This window comes from Triturus cristatus, chromosome 9, assembly GCF_964204655.1.
Source record: "Triturus cristatus chromosome 9, aTriCri1.1, whole genome shotgun sequence".
NCBI lineage: Eukaryota > Metazoa > Chordata > Amphibia > Caudata > Salamandridae > Triturus > Triturus cristatus.
The window spans coordinates 168,865,347-168,885,483 of NC_140592.1; the positions used below are offsets into that span (position 1 = coordinate 168,865,347).

General features: G+C 42.2%; 1 protein-coding gene across 1 annotated transcript in view; it reads right to left on the minus strand.

Annotated features, from left to right (window-relative positions):
- The window catches only part of DNAH12 (dynein axonemal heavy chain 12), a 1,449,067-nt gene that overhangs the window by 1,109,175 nt on the left and 319,755 nt on the right, over positions 1–20,137 (minus strand). Inside the window, exons 18-19 of the mRNA XM_085624669.1 lie at positions 10,416–10,601; positions 4,031–4,231 (exon numbers count right to left, since the gene is read on the minus strand). Of these exons, the coding sequence (XP_085480795.1) occupies positions 4,031–4,231; positions 10,416–10,601 (387 nt within the window). The remainder of the gene's footprint in view (positions 1–4,030; positions 4,232–10,415; positions 10,602–20,137) is intronic.

Below are 20,137 nucleotides of genomic sequence, written 5' to 3' on the forward strand. Positions count from 1 at the left end.
CAGTTTTTATGCCATGTCGACCTGGCAAGTGCACGCCCTTGGCAGGCCCTTCCATTCCTTCCATTCCTTTTTCATACATCTAAGGTAGGCCCAAGGTAGCCCCATGGGCAGGGTGCAGTGTATGCAAAAGGTGGGAAATGCAGTGGTGGAATTTTGCTTGCCCTAATAGTGAAATACTGTGTATTTTGTTTTCACTGTTGAACATGAGTGCTGCTTGAAAACACTTTACCAATGTAGCTTGTCAGAGGAAGCTGATAGAAAAATGGTGTTTAGTATGCCTGAACTCATCATTTAAAAAAAATACATATTTTAGTAAAGATGCTTTTTATATTGTGTTATTTAAAATACCACTTTGAGAAAGTGGACACTTTCACGCTTAACCACCCTGTGTGCCTCTGCCTTTTGTGTATTCTCTGGCTGGGTTTCGGGTGGCAGGGGCAGGGGATGTGCATTCACACTAGACAGACACAAGGGAGGTTTGAAGTGTGCCCTGTCTTTCCTGGGTGACTTCGAGCCAGACTGAATAGACATGGCTGTATTCAGAGTAGTGGGAAGATGACACTTGTACCTGAATAGAATGTGCCTGCTTTCCACAAAGCTGTCTCCGCCTCCTGAAGTAAACCTGACCTGAGTCAGGCAGAACTGGTTTATGTATGCCAGGGGAACTTTGATTGTACCAACTTTAAAGGGAAATGTGCTATATTATTGGGGCCCTGACCCCAGAAATTTAGAACTATTTTGGATGAAGGAACCTGCCAAGAAGTAGACTTGGAGAAGCTGAGAGGAGAGACTACCACTTTGCTGTGTTGCCTTGCAGTAGCTGCTTCTGTCTTGGGCAGAGAAAGGACTGGACTGAACTTTCTGCAATCTTCTTTCTGAGTGTCTCCAAGGGCTTGAGGTAGAGCTTGCACCTGTTCAAGAAGTCTCATGAACAGCAAAGACTTCAGGTTCATCTGCTACCAGCACTGGGTACTGTGTGTTTTGTGCTGCAACAGACAAAAAAGTAACCTGACGCTGTCAACAACGCCGCTGCCGGCTCCATGGCCTGAAGGCACTGCAGAAGGCACTGCTGCACTTTGCACTGCAAACCCGGACTCACCAACAATGCTGTTCGACGCCGCCATCGAGCCGCTGCTTGCATTTTGACCTGTGGGCACCGAACACCACAATGCCTCGCTTAACAACACCGACCTAGTATCCCCGATGACGTGACACTGTCACCGACACCCCTGCCTGCACCGTGACCTGAGCACACAGCTCATGGAGAACACGGAGCACCGTCCTGTTTCGCGCCACAGGCCTGGTCTCACCACTACTCCAAACTGACATCAACGCCGCTGCCTGCACCATAGTTTGGGGGCACCGCTCTTAAATTACACAAAACATCCCCCCATCCCACACCGCAGCCTCGGCTCACCAATATCAGCGCCATCGACTCAAGTTCGCCAGCCGACGACCGCACTTCAGCAAACGATGACGTCACTGCCTGCACGGTGACCTGGTATCACCACAACGAGCACCACCCCACTTCACACCACAGCCCTTGTCTCGCTGACATCGCTGGACGGTGTCACCAAGCCGCTGCCTGCACAGCGGTCTGAGGGCACCACACGCAGCACAACTGCACTTCGCACCGCAGCCCCGATGGCCGCCATCGCTCCCGACTTCAACCGGACAGAGTTCAACCTGTATCGCGTGTTGTTTCAAGGGCCCAACAACTCCTGCACTGACCGGAACTGACGCCTGCTGACGCTGGCTCCTCGGAGCTCATCGCAGGGACCCCGATGCCTTGCATTTCTAAAGATACTGTTGTATGGGTCTTTCCGACACTGTAGCTGGCCAGCGACACCGCGGTCAGCCAGAACTGTTGGATTTGTTTGTTCCCAATGCCATAATAGCCCCGGACGGAGCTGTCGACTTCGAGGAACTGTTTTTAAAGTCTATGTTTGCTTTATGATTATTTTGAACAACTGTATGTTGGATTCTTTACACAGATAAATATTGGCTTTTTTTCTGAAAACTGGTGGAGAGTCCTTTTGTGGTGTTTTCCCTGTATTACTGTATGCTATGTGCACAGGCTTTACACACTGCCTCTGAGATAACCCTGACTGCTCATGCCAAGCTACCAAGGGGGTGAGCAGGGGTTATTTAAGAAGTGTAACTCCATTATCCTGACTAGGAAGAAGTGTCCCTACTTGGACCGGGTAACAACCTGCCAACTAGAGACCCCCATTTCTAACTATGGGTGAGCTGCATGAATGGGACATACTGTTACAGTTTTCTTTCAAATGATACCGTAACCATAAGGATGAACCCATCTTTTTCTACGATTTCCATCTGAATCATTGTCTGATGGGCATTTTTTTTCCATAGCCCCTCTCATCCAAGGGAGAAGAGGGGCTGCATCCTGGTAATTAAAATGATTTTTAGTAAATACATCTCAAGGACTGATAACAATGGAATGGACAAATATTTGGTTGCTTGAGAGTGCAACATTAACTGCACAGATCATGTATTACAAATTACTTTACCTGTACTGTTCATACATTATGTGCCTAGCCCCTTAGAGTAGTGGAGATCTTTACATAACACATGGAATACTGATGTGCAGGCACACAAGATCATGTATGTAAGTCTTAAATATAGTGTTCATAAATAGATCCTAGGGTTCTATGACTCTGACATGGATCACACATAGTTTGAAAGAGTTGCAGGAGGACGATTGTGGGGAAGAGGTAGTGGGGAGTAAAGTTTAGAGAGTATGGAAGGTTTTAGATTGTTGCTTATATTGGATGCTACCCATAAAACTTTTACCAAAAGTATTATTTTGCATTCTAACAGCAGATGACTTGAACCATTGCCTTTTCTAAAGTGGGTGGGTGGGGGGGGGGGGTGTACCATCGGAGGGATCTGTATAACAGCCACATAATCTTCATGAATTGCCTTTTTAAACAATATTGCCTCGACTCAGATGATGGGACAGAGACAGTGTTCAGGAGAGTCGTAGTCCAACACATTTCCCAGCTAGTCTTTTCTCTTTGCATTATGCAAAGTTCCTGCATTTAGATTGAATAGGCATTACAGGAAGATCTTTCAAAACAGAAACAATCTGCAAAGGGAATAGTATCCAACAGCAAAGTCTACATATCTTCAGTAACATAGGTTCTGATGGTCTCTGCTCTCCCTCTACTGATTCTTTGTCACCCACACATCTACCATGTACTTCCTAATGTTTTTTGAGTCTATCCATTGTGGAGATGTCTGGTAACTGATGGGCGTAGATGCACCAATTACACTATATGATATCTTCCCTTCCATCTGTTGAAGGGCATCACCATTGTGACAACCTGCAAGATAAGTAGCACTCCTTAGTGACCACTCCTTGGTGCCAACACACTGTGAAAACATATTTCCTGGGTCCTAGCCTATGTAACAATGTAGATAAAGAAACTGCAGAATGAACATAGTATCCACCAGAATCATGGTTGTGCTCGAGACACCAGAGGCAGACGAGGTGGGGGGGTGGTAACCAACATCATGCAGCGACAGGCACCACATGGCTTGAACCCTGTCTTCATCCAAGACATCCTCGCACACGAAGGTGGAAAAAAGTTTGAATTCTGCAAAAAGTCTAGAAAAAACCTATCAAAAAGCGACAGAGGGGTAGCTCTTCCCGGATTGGTGCTTAACAGATGCGTAAAGAAAAGAACTGATTTCCGCGCACTTCGGTCGCTGGCGCCTATATAGGTACCGCAACATCATAACCGACGCTAATGACGCGGACTATGTCACACGGAGCCGAATGGAGTCACCTGACGGTGCACACAAGGTTTATTGCTTAGCAAACATTTCTGAATCCAGCCTGACGCCTGGGAGATTCAAAGGTAAGGACTCTGCAGTTAGAAGTCTCTATCAGATACCAAAGACAAAATACTTTCTTTCCAATGACTACAGAGGCTAGTGAGTGAGAGAAATGTATGTCAGAGGTTAATCAAGTATGATGTCTTCATTAATTTATACATTTACATACCTTAATTTCTTTTTCAAATGGTTTACTGAAAGGTGACCCCCTCATTGTTTGCGTTTTCACAATCTGATCATCTAGCATCGTCTGTATCTCATCCACTGCTGACAAAATGGAAACTCCAGTCTCACGATAAACACTTGTGCTAAAGGAAATGCCTTCCCAAATTTCAACCATAGTATGCATTGCTTTCTCCAATGAAAATTCCTATGCAGATCAGAAAAGGAAATATGATTAATCAACAGCAACCCTTTCTAACGAACAAGTCTTCATTAATTCTTTTATCTGTTGCCTTGTCTGAAGTTGCTAGTGATATTAAGTAAGTGAAAGTGACTCAAACAGACATAAAATAATATTTAAAATGTGTCTACCACTATGCCTCAATTTGTAAGCTAAAATAAATGAAAAGCCTGTCTTAACACTTTGTTTAAAAAAAAGTCACAGCACCTTTTATAAGCTGGTTTATCATTCAAAAATACTTAACCGTGAATATACAGCCTGAAGACTACTGCTTGAATCTATGCAGAACAAACGACTGATAACATAACATAAAATAACGTAGCATGATATAACTTAACACAACACCATATTAGCAATAAGCCGTCCTCCAACATTTTAAATAGTTATCTGCTACTTCAAAATAATTTTTATGGAGTCAGTAAGTAAGTGTTATTTTTCAACTTGTGATTTCCAAAAATGATAATGCAGAACAATGTCCTTCTTTTACTGACTTTATAAAAAAGACCTGTGCCCTTGCGAAGATCGTTTGAGAAAATACTTTGAAGGACCTTGATTGTTTGAAGACTTGTAGCAGCACAACGAGGTGGTACTATACAATGCTCGGAGGTGCACATCAGTGTATGAAATAGAGCTGCACTATCCCTTTACCGCGTTTGGATTTACGTCAGGATTGTTGAAGGCATATGGATTCCTGGTCGTTTCCCTCACCCCTGTCCTGAGGAGGCCGAGATGTTTCATTTGGCCGAAACGCGTCCGCGTCGACAGATTTTGTTAAGAGGAGTCTGATAAGAAAGTGTTTGATTTATTCCATGAAGAATTTTTGCACAATTTTGTGATTAGGGTTCTGTATACTTTTAGAGCCAATTGTGCAAATAAGACTACCTCCAAGTGTATTACCTATAGGTTTTAGGTGAACACTCTCTCTTTTTTCGACGATTTGGGTGGAAGGAACTTGACATTTTTGTTATCATTATTAATTTCTTGCTATTTTGTATATAAGTGTTATATGTGTGCGTATATATATATATATATATGGTATATTGAGAAAAATTCAAAAATTATGATGAAGTACATCTGGATTACGTTAATTAAATTTTGTAATCATTTGGTCTTTGGTATGTGATTGTTTTTCCCTTTTTGAAATGTATGTAAATGAATAATAGGACTATGTTCTATCAATGGAGGAATATTTAGCCTCCTATTGCGAAATAATTCGTTCTTATATATTTTTTCGTCCTGGCCATCTCTTCGATTTTTTCATTGTACTTTATAAAAAAGACAGACACGCCCCATGGGAAGTCTGTGTTTTCACAAGTAAGACATTTTCTTGTTTAAGAAGCACTTCAAAACGTTAGAGAGTTAAACTGTTTTGAGGTAGGACCCGTTAGAAATGGCAGCCGTCACAGGAATGGTGGCCTGCTGAAATCCGCAGACTACCATGTCTGTGATTGCTATTAAAAAAAGCAATCTTTTTTTAATGAAACCTGTTTTCCTTAAAGGAAAACAGGAAGCATTTAAAAAAACAAAAAGTGTAAGTTTCATTTTTTGAGAGTAGGCAGTAGTCTTGTGGACCACTGCCTACTGTCAAAAATGTTTTGATCAACATACACAAAGGGAAAGGGGTCCCTGGGGACTGCTTCCCGTTTGAGACTGGCTTACCACCTCCATTTAAGGATATGGTCAAGATAAATGTTTTGAGACTGAAATTCATTTGCAAAACATTAATGCTTAGCACTATAATTCAGTATTTGGAAGGGAGGCCCTAAACACACCCCTTCGCAAACCTGTACTGCGATTCGGTAACTTGCTACTGAATCGCAATTTGAGGTTTCCACATCCGAAAAGGCATTGTTGCGATCACAAATGCCCAATTATTCAAATCGGCCTGTTTGTGACAGGAAAACTGCTTCGTACACCTGGCCCAGAGGCGTAACACAGGCCCCCGCAGCCCCCGCGGTGCGGGGGTGGGGGCCCAAGCTCCAGGGGCCCCCCTCAGCTCCTCACTTCTAGCACGGCTCGCACCAATTCACTTTGGTGAACCCAGTGCAGGGCCAAGCATGTATTTATTTGTCTGCCTATATGTCAGGCAGGATTTGAAATATGGAAGGTGCCCGGAATTTGCTGAACTACAGAATTTACGTTTTGGCAACTGAACTTTTTTCTGCAAGCCACCTCGACTTCTCCCATCCAACCAGTCCTCTGTGCTGAGAACCCGGTAGGCTCTGCAGTTTGGCCTGACATTCCAAAGCCGTTTGACCTTTGTATGCTAGGTCAGTAATTCAAGAAAACCAGTGTCATGACGATAATCATTCCCTGTGGAAGAAGAATAGAAGGTGCAATTTCTTACACTGCACTAGCTCTGCGAGGACATTCGTTTGTGATTGGCTATAGTTTGTGTGTGGAATTGTCCATTTTTGCATGCATAGTCGGTTTATGATCAGCCATATGTTTTAGCATGTCATTATTGTTCTATATTGTTTTTCGGTTCTAGGCGTTTAGCTGGTGCCTGCACATTTTAGCATATTGTAATTGCAATATATCAGTAATTTTTCAGTTGTAGTTCGTTTGTGATCAGTCATGTGAATCAGGGCTTCATTGTACCTTGTTGCCTCAGTTGATTTGTGGTCAGCTATGCGATTTACCACCTCCTTGTTCTCTGTAAGCAATTGTTCAATTTCAGCAGGTTAAATATATGCAGGTTTTTTCATCATCTTATCGTGATATGTTGGCAGTTCAGCTCTAGTCAGTTTGTGGTTAACTTTACGTTAGCGTTAATGGAACACTGTCTCTATTCCTGATTTTAGTATAAGAGCTTAAGTGTGAATTGATCAGGGTATTTCGAAGACAGCGCAGTGGGCTAATGCATTCGTTGTTGAGACCTGTGTATTATATTGCAGCCCGACAGCCACAGCTATGGACGTCAACGACTCCTATAGCCAGTGAGTTGGGAAATAATTGAGAGAATATGGCGTAACAGCCAGAACTGCCAAATTTGGAGTTGGAGAGCCACGTTTGAGTCTCAGCGTCAGCTCAAAATCGTGGGCAAATCACTTAATCTCCCCGTGCCTACCAAAAATTGGCGTGTCCTTGTGTAATGTAACTGGTGTTCGGGTAAAGCACTCCAATACATTGGAGTCGAGGTCACGCTATATAAAACTGCAAAAAATAAAAACATTAACACCTACTCTCCGCACCTATTGATGAGGCAAATCTAGCGACGCTATGGGTCTACATGCAAGCAAAGACAACGAGCTCCCAAGCCGCAGCCGGTATTAAAGCACTGCCGCAACTGGGGTGTAGAGTGCCCACAACACTTCTGGGTCCATTGCCGCCTTACCAGGGCTGTAAGTGGGATGAAAAAACAGAAGGGGGGATATCAGAGGGGTGTGGCCAATAAAATTAAGAACGTGACTTAAAAACACGTAAGCTAAAAAAATTGTTTAGCATAGTGTGCCGCCCCACTGGTATTTTGCTGCTTCTGTCATTACATCAGAAATATATAATATAACAAGTAATATCTCACCCACACCAAGCCAGCACTATTGGCTTTGTCAATGGTTGTTAGTTGCATAAGATAAATAAGCAACAACTGTGGCTTTGCTGTATACAATATGAAAATGCCTCAGTTCTGAAATGACGAGACTGTTAAAGAAGTTCAACTAGTCGCTTTGAAGTTACATCAAAGGGAGTGAAGGGGGGGTTGCTGCAGAGTTAAGATTTTTTTTTCTCACCCTGAAGGTGAGGGTAAAAATAGTGAGTTCCATAGGGACCAGTCGCAGCACCTGCTTTTTAGAACTGCCGTTGCTGAGCACTGGCAGGACCTGGCCCACTTAAAGCCCTGCACAGTACCTACTGAAGCCACGCCCCTGGCCATATCTCACGTTAATCAATTACTATGTTTATGAGCTAAATAAATGAAGTACGTAACGTCATAAGAAACAGTAGTATTTTTATACCCAGAAGCAAATTCAATTTGGAGCTTCGAACTATGTCATTATATTTTTACTGGTGTCTAATGTTATTGTGTGTTTCAGTTGATATTTAAGTTAAACCGGTAGAAAGTCCTGCTTTACTTTCACTGATATGTCTCACGGTGTTTATAAACCGACGTGATGCAATGGACCCAGCAGAAGCTGCGTGCAGTCTATGAACAGCGATTCGTATAACGGTCACAAGTGAGGGCTGCACACTGATTCTAGGGCATCACACAGAGGACACACTTTGTACTGTTGTAATGTGTTTGTGGACGTTTCCATGGGCCCAGGGGCGTAACACAGGCCTCCACAGCCCCCGCGGTGCAGGGGGGGCAAGCTCCAGGGGCCCCCCTCAGCACTGCACTTCGGCCAGAGAGCTGTAGATTGATTCCGGAAGGGCCCCTCTACGTACCCTGCAGAGGGGCCCCCTCAAGTTTTGTTACACCACTGACCTGGCCCTTAATCCCTATTAGCTCAGGAAGGACAAAAGGGATGGGCCCAGGAACTTCATTAATTTAGAGAGACATGGAGAAGCCTTCCCATTTAGAGCTTAGTGTAACGGGAGACCTGAGTACCGTACAGCCCTTTTCCCCCAAGACCCACACCAACCAGGCTGGCATCAAAACCAGTGGGAGGAAAGCTACCCTGATAACTGGTTTGCAGTAGATACAGGGGAGGTGACATTTAATTTCCCTGGCCACACATTTAGGGAGACACAAGAGCACTTTCTGGGCCTGCTGAAGATCATAGGAGGGACTGGACTTGTTTTCAGTGACCTGAAAGTAGCACTGAAGGACTAGACCTGCTCCCTCTTGCGTCCAGGAGAAAGATCTGGTTCCAAGGGTCAGTTGTCAGACCTCCTGTGCGTCTACAGAGACACAAAAAACTGCAAGAGGCCTTTTTCCTGAAGTTACAAGTTGACCAGTACCAACTGGACCTGAACTGGACCTTCCTGGTGGCCTTTGCTTGAATGAGTCCTGGCCCCTAAGTACTTTCCAGGAGGTCGTGGCGGCCTTGGAAGTGGCCCAGAGGAACAGCTCCAGAAACTCTGAAAAGTTGAAACTTCCAAAACCTCTGCAGCTGTCAGGGGGACCTCACGGCAAAGGTATTCGACTTAAATCTAGCTTCCTTGGATTCCGCATCAGACTTGCCCCGCTGGAGGATCTAGAGCTCCACATAAAAAGAGAAGTCAGAAGGCAAAAGATTTGATGGGGACGTATCCACTTGGTGTATCCGGCCCACGCTCCATAGCAGTCAGCCTGAAATTACATCTCTAGGTCCCGTCTACTGCTTCCATAAAATATCATTGGTGTGCAGTCCTTTTTTGGTGCTATTTTTACTTAAAACGTAAACACTTCACATGTCCGTTTCTCGTTTTTGAAGTTTTATCATTTGGTGTCATCTGTTCTTTAAAATTTACACGGTTTTTAAAATTCAGTGGGATTTTTATTGTTTGGTGTCTTGCTTTTATTACTGTTTTGGTACTGTATAAATGCTTTACACATTGTCCTAAATTAAGCCAGTCAGCTCTATGCCATAGCTACTATGGGGTTGAGTCCAGGTTAATTTAGTGAGTTTAGGGTTCACTCTGACAGGTTAGTGATAATATTTCTTGAGGTGAGTGACTGCCCACCCCATATAATAATCCACTTTCTTAAACATATTTATTCCATCAACACCACAACAGATTTGGCAGACACCATTCACGGTTCAGTGCCCCGACAGTACTTCTAAAAACCACTGTCCATGTGGTAATGTGGGTAGTCTGTGCCATCTCTTCCAGTGTTGATAATGATAGACTAATCATGATTCTATTTTTGGAAACTTCCCTGAGCCTCTGGAAAGATTTGTGGGACTACAAGAATTCATACCTGTGATCTGAAACCTGCACACTAGTAGTTGTTCACTTATCTTGTGGGTACCCCTCAAAAAGAATGAAAGTGGCACTTGTGGAATATATTTTAGAGGCAAAAGCATGAGGTGTGGTACACATGTGAATAGAATATATAAGCCATGTATGTTCCTGTGAACACTGCTCCAAACAGGCCTAACCCTGGACATGAAACCACTGTTAATAGAATCTGTATACATCCTACATTGTGTGGTGCATGGTGATAAAACTACCCAGCATGATTCAAGTGATTTTCCTTTCTGCTTAAGATATATCATTTTCTTACCTTGCTTGCTCCTATACTTATTTGTTCAAATTTCTCTAAATAAGGAGTAAGGTTCTCTTTTAAAACCTTCCTCAGTGTAGTTCCTGAGTCTGGAGTTAAGTCGTAGCCTACAATATCGGACATCTGGTGCCAGTGTCGAGTCTTGATTCCCGGGTTGCAGAGGGTGACCACCAGAGGGATAACTTCCTAAATGAGAAAACATATTTAGACAGCTATTTTGATGCAACCAGCAGTCTTCGCATATCTATATATATAACATAAACATATTGTCTATAATGGCAACAATAACTCCTGTTAAAAATGTTGACTATTCCATTAATTTAATTTTCTGACTGCCATTAGAAGAATTTTGCCTGCTTAGTCCGAATTTTCACCACATCTGTTCCTCAATACTTGTAGCAAAAATTGTAAATGTATGCATGTTAGGAGACATGGTACTTGAGGTGCATATATAAAAGGCTACTCAGCTGTGAAGGTTCATGACTATGTGTTGAGTTTCAGCTGGTGTTTACCATTTTAAATCAGTCCCCACTCTAAGAGGACAAATCCCATGTAGCGCTAAAGAATTTGATTACTAAAATTTTTAAAAGTATGCATTTGAGGCCCTCTGTGGTGACCTAGAATAGTAGCATTGGCAGACAATCGATGTAACACAAATCTGAGGACTCAAAATGTTCAGGTACGCAATGAGATGGCATGCGTGCTGAAGCTGTGAATAAGTACTAGGGCTGATCTAAACCCAAGGATGGTGACATTTTACGAAGTATTGTTATGTAAGGAGGAAGGGTTTGTCATGCAGAATAATGCAATGCTAGATTACATATTCCACTGAAACTTCCATAACCCATTCTGTGGTGAAGAAAAGCATGTTACATTATGCTTACAATAATATATTTTATTAAATATTTTGGCATTCAAGTAGCACAAACGCACAGTCATGTTACCAGCTGTATACATGCAAGTATGTATGTATGTATGTGTTTGTGGTATTTATAAAGCACAAACATAGCCAGAAGGCTCTTAGCCATAGATACAATTGATAATGCAATCAATACATGTGCTTGCTAGGCTCATGCAATGAAGCCTATAGCTATATCACAGGGAAGCTGGTGGAGCCTTAGGTGTTGCCAAAGAGAGCCAAAGCTGACTATTGAATAGGCATAGAAAAAAGACTCAAGACAAATTGGCTGTTTTAAAATAAAATACTGCAGAAATCTTTATTAGCAATAATCTACTTGGCTGCTCGCTGGCAGGCAAAAAATATTGTGGTGACTACACATAAATTAAAGAAGTACGCACCACTACCCAGAACTTTTAAATTGAACTGCTGAGATTTTACCAGTCACTGTCACTGATCATGGGTAGAACATACAAACACACCCTTGACCTAAATTTGGTAGGACCTGATCCAAGGCTAACAAGAGTACTAGCAGGAAAGAAATGGGGGAAGATCAAACAGCACTACAAGCTTATAACCAGAAATCAAGGAATAATTTACTGAACTGACACCATAATAGAGGATTTGGCCAATAAGGGCAATTTCTTTAACCTTCTAGAGCCATCCTTTCAAAACTTTTCATTTCAAAATAATATCTGAAAATAGTTTTACTGCAAAAATAAAGTATGTTTGTTTGAGTAATCACAAAATACCTCATTCTGCATTTCTCATAATCTAATACTTTCTTTTTGCAAAGATAATGTTAAATCAGTGATTATAGTAGTGTGAAATAAATGATCCTCAATAGCTCTAATTCTTTTGATTGTTGAGTTCTCTTGTTTGTTTAGATTTGCTACCCATATTCCAATAGGTGTTTCTGAGTTGCTCTCTATATCTATAAACGTAATTTGGGATCTCTGGAAGCTGTTTGTAGAAACAGACAACTACTATTTGACAAAAAAAGAAAAAGAGTGTGACACATTGATGTCATGACAGAGATTTCAATCCATCTGGCATACTGAACAATAGAGAGACTACCCTTACAGAATGACAATGTCAAAGTAATTTCACATTTACTATGAATATGGTATTGAATACACACGATCGGTGATTTAAGAAAAAACATAGAATAAGTATGATATGCTTCCTCTTCTAGACATTGCACTGGTGCCTTTGGGCTAGGTTTGTGTATACTAATATTACATACATGCCACAAAGGGTAACACACATGCTTCAGGGGAAGAGTGTTGACAGTTCAGCCAGTAGAAAGCTATAACTGTTTGGCTCTTAATCAGTATTAAAAAAGAACTTACCAGAGTGAAATAAAAAACAAGAAGTGTATGGGGGTGGAGGAAAGAGGCATGAGGTCGTAAAAACAAGTTACTTACCTGTACACTGTGGTTCTCCATTATTGATATCTTTCATATATTCATATGCTTGAATCTTCCCTGTCATCGAGGTGGGAGTCCTACAGTTATTTTAATTAGCAGAGTAAATCAAAAGCCCTACACAGCAAAGCGAAACCCTGTGAGATTGTATTCCGATCCACATCATTTTAGGTTGAACCAAACTTCAGGCAAACAGACAGCAGCCCCTGCCTTAATACTCTCCTCAAGAGACACCACACCTCAGGTTTCAGAGCGCTAGTGTATTAAAAGCAAAATACTCATATCTCAGTTAATCAATGAAAGGGGAGGTCGGAAGGTCGCATGTGAATCTATAAAAGATATCAATACTGGAGAACCACAGTGTACATGTACGTTTTTTTCTCCAGAATTGAATCTTTCATAGATTCACATGCTTAAATCCAAATAATAAGAATTAACAAACGTTATCCAATATGTATAACTGAGTAGGTGTGGTAATAACTGTGATGATGTAGATAAGAAAGGGTGACAGTTATCTGTTGCCTTATATGGTCTATTTGTGGATTCAGCTCTCACTTTCGCAAATATGTCTATGCACTGTTGACAGATAGGTGGAATTAATTGTGTTCAGGAGCCAGGCTGCTAAATTGAGTGTTTATGGATTTCGGTGCATTTTATGTCCATTTCTCATGAAGAGCAATCCCAGGACTGGTTTGAGTGGAATGTGTCGCTGTTCGGACATTAGGATAAGTTCTGTGTACCAAAACTGTCTGGCCATGCCATAGGAAAATTCTACACAGAGGGATCAGAGGCAATCGTGGAAAGGCGTACGCAAATATTCCTGTCCATGTAATCCGAAAGGCTTTCCACTAAGACTCCTTGTGCATGATTCTGTTTGCATAGTATTGGCATTTCTGATTGAATGGGGTAGCGAACAGGTTTAAGATCAGTTTTCCCAATTTGTTGAATATTTTCGAAAGCTGCGCTTGTGACATCTCCCATTTGTGGCATTCTCTTAAAGATCTGCTTAACTTGTCGGCCTATTAGTTTTCCTTGCCTTGCACATGCTCCACTTTCATGGACACTTTGTGGTGTAAACACCAATTCCAAATGTCTTGTGCTTCCTTGGACAGTACATGTGATCTCGTTCTTCGTTGATGGTTTAAATAAAACATTGTGGTCATGTTGTCGCTTTGGACCATTATCGCAAATCCTTTTATTCTTGGCAACAAAGCACGGAGCCCCAAGGCAACAGCTCTCAGTTCTGAAACTATTTGCCACTCACTTACAAATCCTGGAGATATTCTCTCAAACCCTCCATGGACACATCTGTTGCTATGATGTAATTTGTTGGCTTGTTGGGACAAGTTAATCTGATGGAAATGTTGTCTTTTATCATCCACCATTTCATGGCTTCTACCATTTCAACAGTTATTCTGATGACATCATCGAAAGAGCGTGTCTCTTGTTTCCATTGATCATTTATTTGTTCCTGTAGTGGTCTCATGAACAGATGACAGTTGAAGATCAATGGAATGCAGACAAAATCAATCCCAGAAACAATTTGTACTGTCTGACTGAAGTGGACTTTTTTCTTGAGAGCGCAGAAGCTAGTCTTATCATCTTGGTAACTCTTATTTTTTGTGGGAAAGGCCTTGCAGAGTCTTTTGTCCGTAATCGCCCCCAGGAATGTAATTTGTGTGTTTGAAATAAGACAAGATTTTTCCCTGTTTAGTTTGAAACCTAAGCATGCTCTTGTGGAACATACTATAGCCTGGAGTGAAGTTCCTTTATTAGCCCGGTGTCTAGTTATAAGAATTTCTGATGTCCATTTCTCCTCAGGTAGGCTGCTTCTGATGGCATGCACTTGGTAAACATTCTTGGGGCGGATTTTAATCAAAAAGGGATGGCTCTGAATTGGTAGTTACATACTACACCCTCGAATCTGAGATACCTCCTGTGTTTGACATGGATGAAAACATGAATGATTGCTTTTTGAGGTACTTGTTGGGCTGTCTCAGATCTAATACTTATCTTCATTTTCCATTTTTTCTTATTTTGTAGAAAGAACTTGGAGTAGAAACCTGTATTTTTGTCTGCTAGTGGGACCTCTTCAATTGCTCCCTTGAGCATAATTGACTTTATTTCCTCTTTTAACGGACAAAGGTGTTGGTGTGACCTCCTACGGGTGGATTTCGAGAATAAATTCTATGGTGTGACCATGCTGGATAATGTCCAACATCCAACAGTCTGATTCCCTGGTTTTAGTAAAAGTTGTAGAGTGTGTATCTTACATCAAACAGAGATACCAGAAGAGAGGCGACCAGTGTCATGACTTTGTCACTGCCTTCTGGAGGACTTGTGTCCCCTCCTTTTACCAGCTTATTTACTTCTATTGGGCTATCAGGAGTAAGCCGCCAATGGTAGAGGTAGATATTGCTGAGTGAATTGCTGTTGATATCCCTATTGTTGATGAATATAAGGCTGATATCTGTTAAATAAATAACCTCCTCTGAAGGACTACTGACTTCGACCTCTAGCACCACAAAATTACTGAAACCAGCATTGTTGGAGTACTCTTAGTGATCTTGCTACTTACGTATCAGCTTGTATTGATTGAAGCACCGTCATCAATATGCTTACCAAATAGAGCTTCTCTATTACATGGCATATCAAAATGTTGTGACTGTACCTCAGGTCAAAATGATGTCGCTTTCAACCTGCCTTGTTGTTTTAAGAATGCTGCTCCAGCAATTTGCTGAAACCAGTCAATACTACATTTATTGTCATATCAATAATTTCTAAGGCTGTCTTCTTTCCCACATGAAAGATACATTTTGCTTCTTAGTTTTTTGTCTTCTAGCAGATAGTCAATCAATTGCATTAAATCTGACCACATCGGACAATCATACCTGCAGAGTATGGCTAATGCATTGGATCCTCTTATGGTCATAGCTGCGATGGCAATAAAATGCTTTCCAATGTTATCCAACCTCCTATTTAATTGTAAGGAGGAGCTGAACATGGCGTTGCAGGTTTTTTGACTGCCAGTGCACTGCCTGCATAACTATCTAGCTACGGAAAGCCTATTAGACAAGTTGGAAAGTTGTCTGTGGCTTTGAATTTCTTGTCATCTTGGTATTATGGCTGCAACAGTAGCAGGGTTTTTCATTACTTTCAGGCCTTCTACCCAAATATACTTCGCTATGGGTATAGATAGGCCTTCTACCCAAATATACTTCGCTATGGGTATAGATTTCACAGATGTCCTTGTTGTTTCTTTGAAATTGTACACAAAGCAGTCTGTGTGTTTCATGGATACTGGCAGATCAAACCTTTTAGCAGCCCTTTCTGAGATGGTATGGAAGCCCCCAATAGGATCTGTTTGAGAAATGGCCTCTAGAGGGGCTGATACTGGTGCAACATAGTCTTCCTATTCGCTTCCCATATTTGTAGTCTGATCATGAGGTATTTTGCTTTCTACAGGCTCTTCACCATCGTCGCCCAGATCCACATAATCATCATGAATAGTAATTGGTACCACTGTTGTTGTTCTGATGGGGCGTTACCTGTTCAGCTGTGTGGTCCCTGTTATTTTTATTAAATTTGCTATTTGTTTATGGAGAAACCCTAGGAGAGAATGGGTGAAGTATTAAAACTCTCACTTTGGGGTCGTCCCTTATGTGGTAGGACCTCTAGACAAAAAACGGCTCTATAGTTGGTGCCACTGTTGAGAGGGCTTTCACTGTGATAGGAGACCAGGAGATACACCCATTCCTCACAGTCCATTGTATGCCCGTCTGAGTACATAGCCATGATTTAAATGTTGCTGCACATTATTCTGTTTCATGATGTGATGTACACCTTTTCAAAACCTAAATAAACAGATTTATAAATAAATGAATAGTAATTGGTTCCAAATGTCTTGGTTTTTAAATATCTCATTGCTGTACAGCATGGCTCTTTTCCTGTGTCATTATCGCAGAGAACATGATGAAATACAGGCTGCCGACATCCAATTTTTTTGCTGGGATTGGAGTGTAGTTCACCTTTCCTGAAATCTTTTAAAGTAATTATTAAGCATCTGGTGAAGGACTGCAACCAGAGCTTTAGGAACCTGCCTCATTGGTTACTGAAAGCTCTTTTTCTTAAAAGTTTCCTCATAAAGGTATTCCTTATGAAACTCTTTGCATGATCTTCCTTTGTCATGGTGCCTTTCTTTAAAGGAGAAATTCCCATGAAAGTAAGTTGCCTCATCTCAATCATATTCCTCAACCATTTCTTGGCATTTTACATGCAGCTGTGATGGGCTTCTTGCAGCCCAGAAGGTCCATCCTAATTCCCCTCATCTGGAGCTCCTATTCCTAGAAGGCGTGCTCGTGGCAAATGGGAAACCTTGCTTGGTGAGGTTTTTTTGTTTTTTTTTAAGTCCTCATTCACCTCTGACCACAATAACCACTCCAGACGCCAGTACCCAACATGCCCTGGAAGCAGGTGGGGGAATCCTTCCCCCTGCGGGTACACTTACATGCTGGAGAGGTACTGTCCCAAACGGGTACGGTCACTCTCCGATTTGGTCCGGTATAAACCGGTGACCGCAAATTGGCATAAGGGGGAAGAAACGGAGGGCCGATCGCAGTCTACAGAGATCCATAGAGGTATGATCATAGGACAATTTTGTCTAAATATATAGAGGAGCCCTGATCAATTTACTCAAACCTCTATATCCAGCCATCTCAGTAGAAAGATTCAAAGGGCTCTTTTCCTCTTGGATTGATTCCCTCTGAGATCTAACTTAGACGTCAAAATTACAGAGTCTAACCAATTCAAGTGTTGGGGGGAGCATTCCACCCATCTGCGACAGAATTCCCTTCTTGCTAACAGTATGACAGAGAAAAGGAATGATCTCGCAGGGCCTGTGACTTCATTAGAGATTCCAAAGATAATCATAGAGAGGATTAGCTTGACTTGGAATCCAAGAATATCCGAGATGGTATTACCTACCTTCACCCAAAAACCAAAAATAGCCAGACATTCCTGGAACATGTGTATGTCTGATGCTCTCTCCAGGCCACATTTCTTGCATTTTACAGGCCGCCCTTTTGTCATCTTTGATAACCTTTGAGGGGTTAGACAAGCGCTGTGAATTGAAAAGAGATAATTCCTCCTTAGCCAGTCTGGCTTAATTGTAAGGAACAAAGTGCCCAGTGATACTTGCCAGAGTTGCTCCAAGGACTCTCCCAGCAGGCAAGCACCCCACAGATCTTCTGCCAGTCTGAAGTCCCCGTCTATTGCTTCTTCAATTTCCCAATACCAAGTGGAAACCTCTTTCTTTTCCGGGTTTTTTTTCCCTCAAGTGTTCCTCTAAGTAGTTGCCTACGCCAATTGGAGATTTCAGATTTTGGGCCTAGCTTTTCAGTTGGATATATTTAAACTTAGAGATATCCCCCTCCAGAGTGGCATGTAGCATTAACCAAGTCTGAATTGTTCCCTCCTGAGCAAGGTCTCCCCATACGCTGATCTCGGCCTCCCTTTGTGGTTGCGCTAGTTTGTCTTTTAAACAGTCCAGTGTTCCGGGGGACTCCCAGAGGGGGGCGAGACTGGATAAATAGTTCAGACCCGTCACCCTTCTAATGTTTGCCCATGTTCTGGCCATCACCTGTAGAACCTTTAGCCCAATCTTTTTAAAGAACTTGGGGGCACCATACTGAAACATGAAACCATCCTTGCCTAGATTGGCTCCCTTCAACATAGCTGAGAACATAGACCCTACACCAGAAAGATCTGTAGATTTTAACAGCATTCTGGAGTGGGTCAATTGGAAGGCCCACGCATAGTACTGTAAGTCCGGGAGGGATAGTCCTCCCTTCTCCCTTCTACGTCTTAGCTTCTTCCACGAAATTCTAGTTCCTTTATAGCCCAGATGAAAGAATTTATGGCCTGCTGAAGTTTGTCAATGGAGGACTTGCCGAAATGTAGAGGGATTGCCTTAAAGAAAAAAGTGATTTTAGGGAGTATTATCATTTTAACCAGGTTCACCCTCCCAAAAAGTGACAGGGGGAGGTGGACTCATCTCTTCATAAGCCGCGAGTACCCCTTGTAACATTAGGCATGTTGGCTTCTGTGATTTTATCTATCTCCTGTACTATCTTCACCCCAAGATATCTCATCTCTTTTTTGGTCCGATGTTGGCTCTCCTTTAGATTCTATGTCATAATACCATTTTTTTCTGAGTCAACCCCATACCCTGACACCCTCCCAAACTTCTCTGCATGCTTTATGACGGCAGGCAGGGCAGCAGAGAGATCTGAGGAAAAAAACAGTATGTCATCGCCATAAAGGGCTACTTTATTCTCCCACCCTTCATGCCTAAATAGTGGAATATTCGCCTCATCTCTAAGCTTCTGGGCTCGATATAAAGATTAAAAAGAAGAGGGGATAGGGGGCAGCCCTATCTGGTACCCCTGGCCGTATTTCCCATAGTAATAAGAGGCTCCCAACTGGAGGCCAGATCTGTCTCTCCAAACATCGCTTAGCCCCGTCTGCTTCATCATTGAATGTAAATATATACGCAATTTAGATGCTACCACAGCCTCTTATTACTATGGGAAATACGGCCATAAATCTAGGATAGACTTTGTTTTGGTTAGTCTTAGCCTGAGATTTTATTATTTTAAAGAATAGGTATGAAAGTTCAGAAGAATCTTTTGAGGCTTGGTTTTGTTGGGGTTTCTTCTAAAGGGGTCCTTATGCACCCGTTGGATGTATTTACTTAATTTTTGCTCAGTCTCCTTGATCTGTACCGTTTCCTTAATTAATGCAACGATGAACGACATGAGGTCCTCTCCTTCCTTTCCTTTTGGGAAGTTCAAGATGCGAAGGTTTCTCCTCCTAGAGTTATTTTCTAGTTGTTCCAACTTGTCTCGGACCTCCTGCTCTTCTGTTTTAAGAGCTAGTATGTCAGCTCTTGCAGTACTCAACTCATCTTTCAACTCTCCTACAGAGTTCTCAAGTGTCCCAGTTCTCGTATTTAAGAGATCTATTTTCTTTTCCAATGATTCACAAAAACTCCTAATCTCTACGTGGTGTGATTCTGAAACTGCAAACCCCTTTTTTAATCTCTTCCAAGAGTAAATGGACCCTGATGAATTTCCTATGGAGTTTCCGGAAACTACGCCAAGTGTGACCGGCTCGCTCTCACCATTTTGGACGAGAGGTTTTGAAATCACTGGTACAGCAATTCTTCCCTTCGCATCTGTGGGAGCCTACCCCGGACTGCTTGCAAGGTTTAGTGCGGGAGAGCCCCCCCCATGGCAACCGTTTGCTCTATATTAGACTGTTCCTCAGATCCCTTTCTGAGTGCCTCTGCCTGTTTTGTGATATCCGCCACAATAGGTTGCACCTTAAAGTAAGATCTT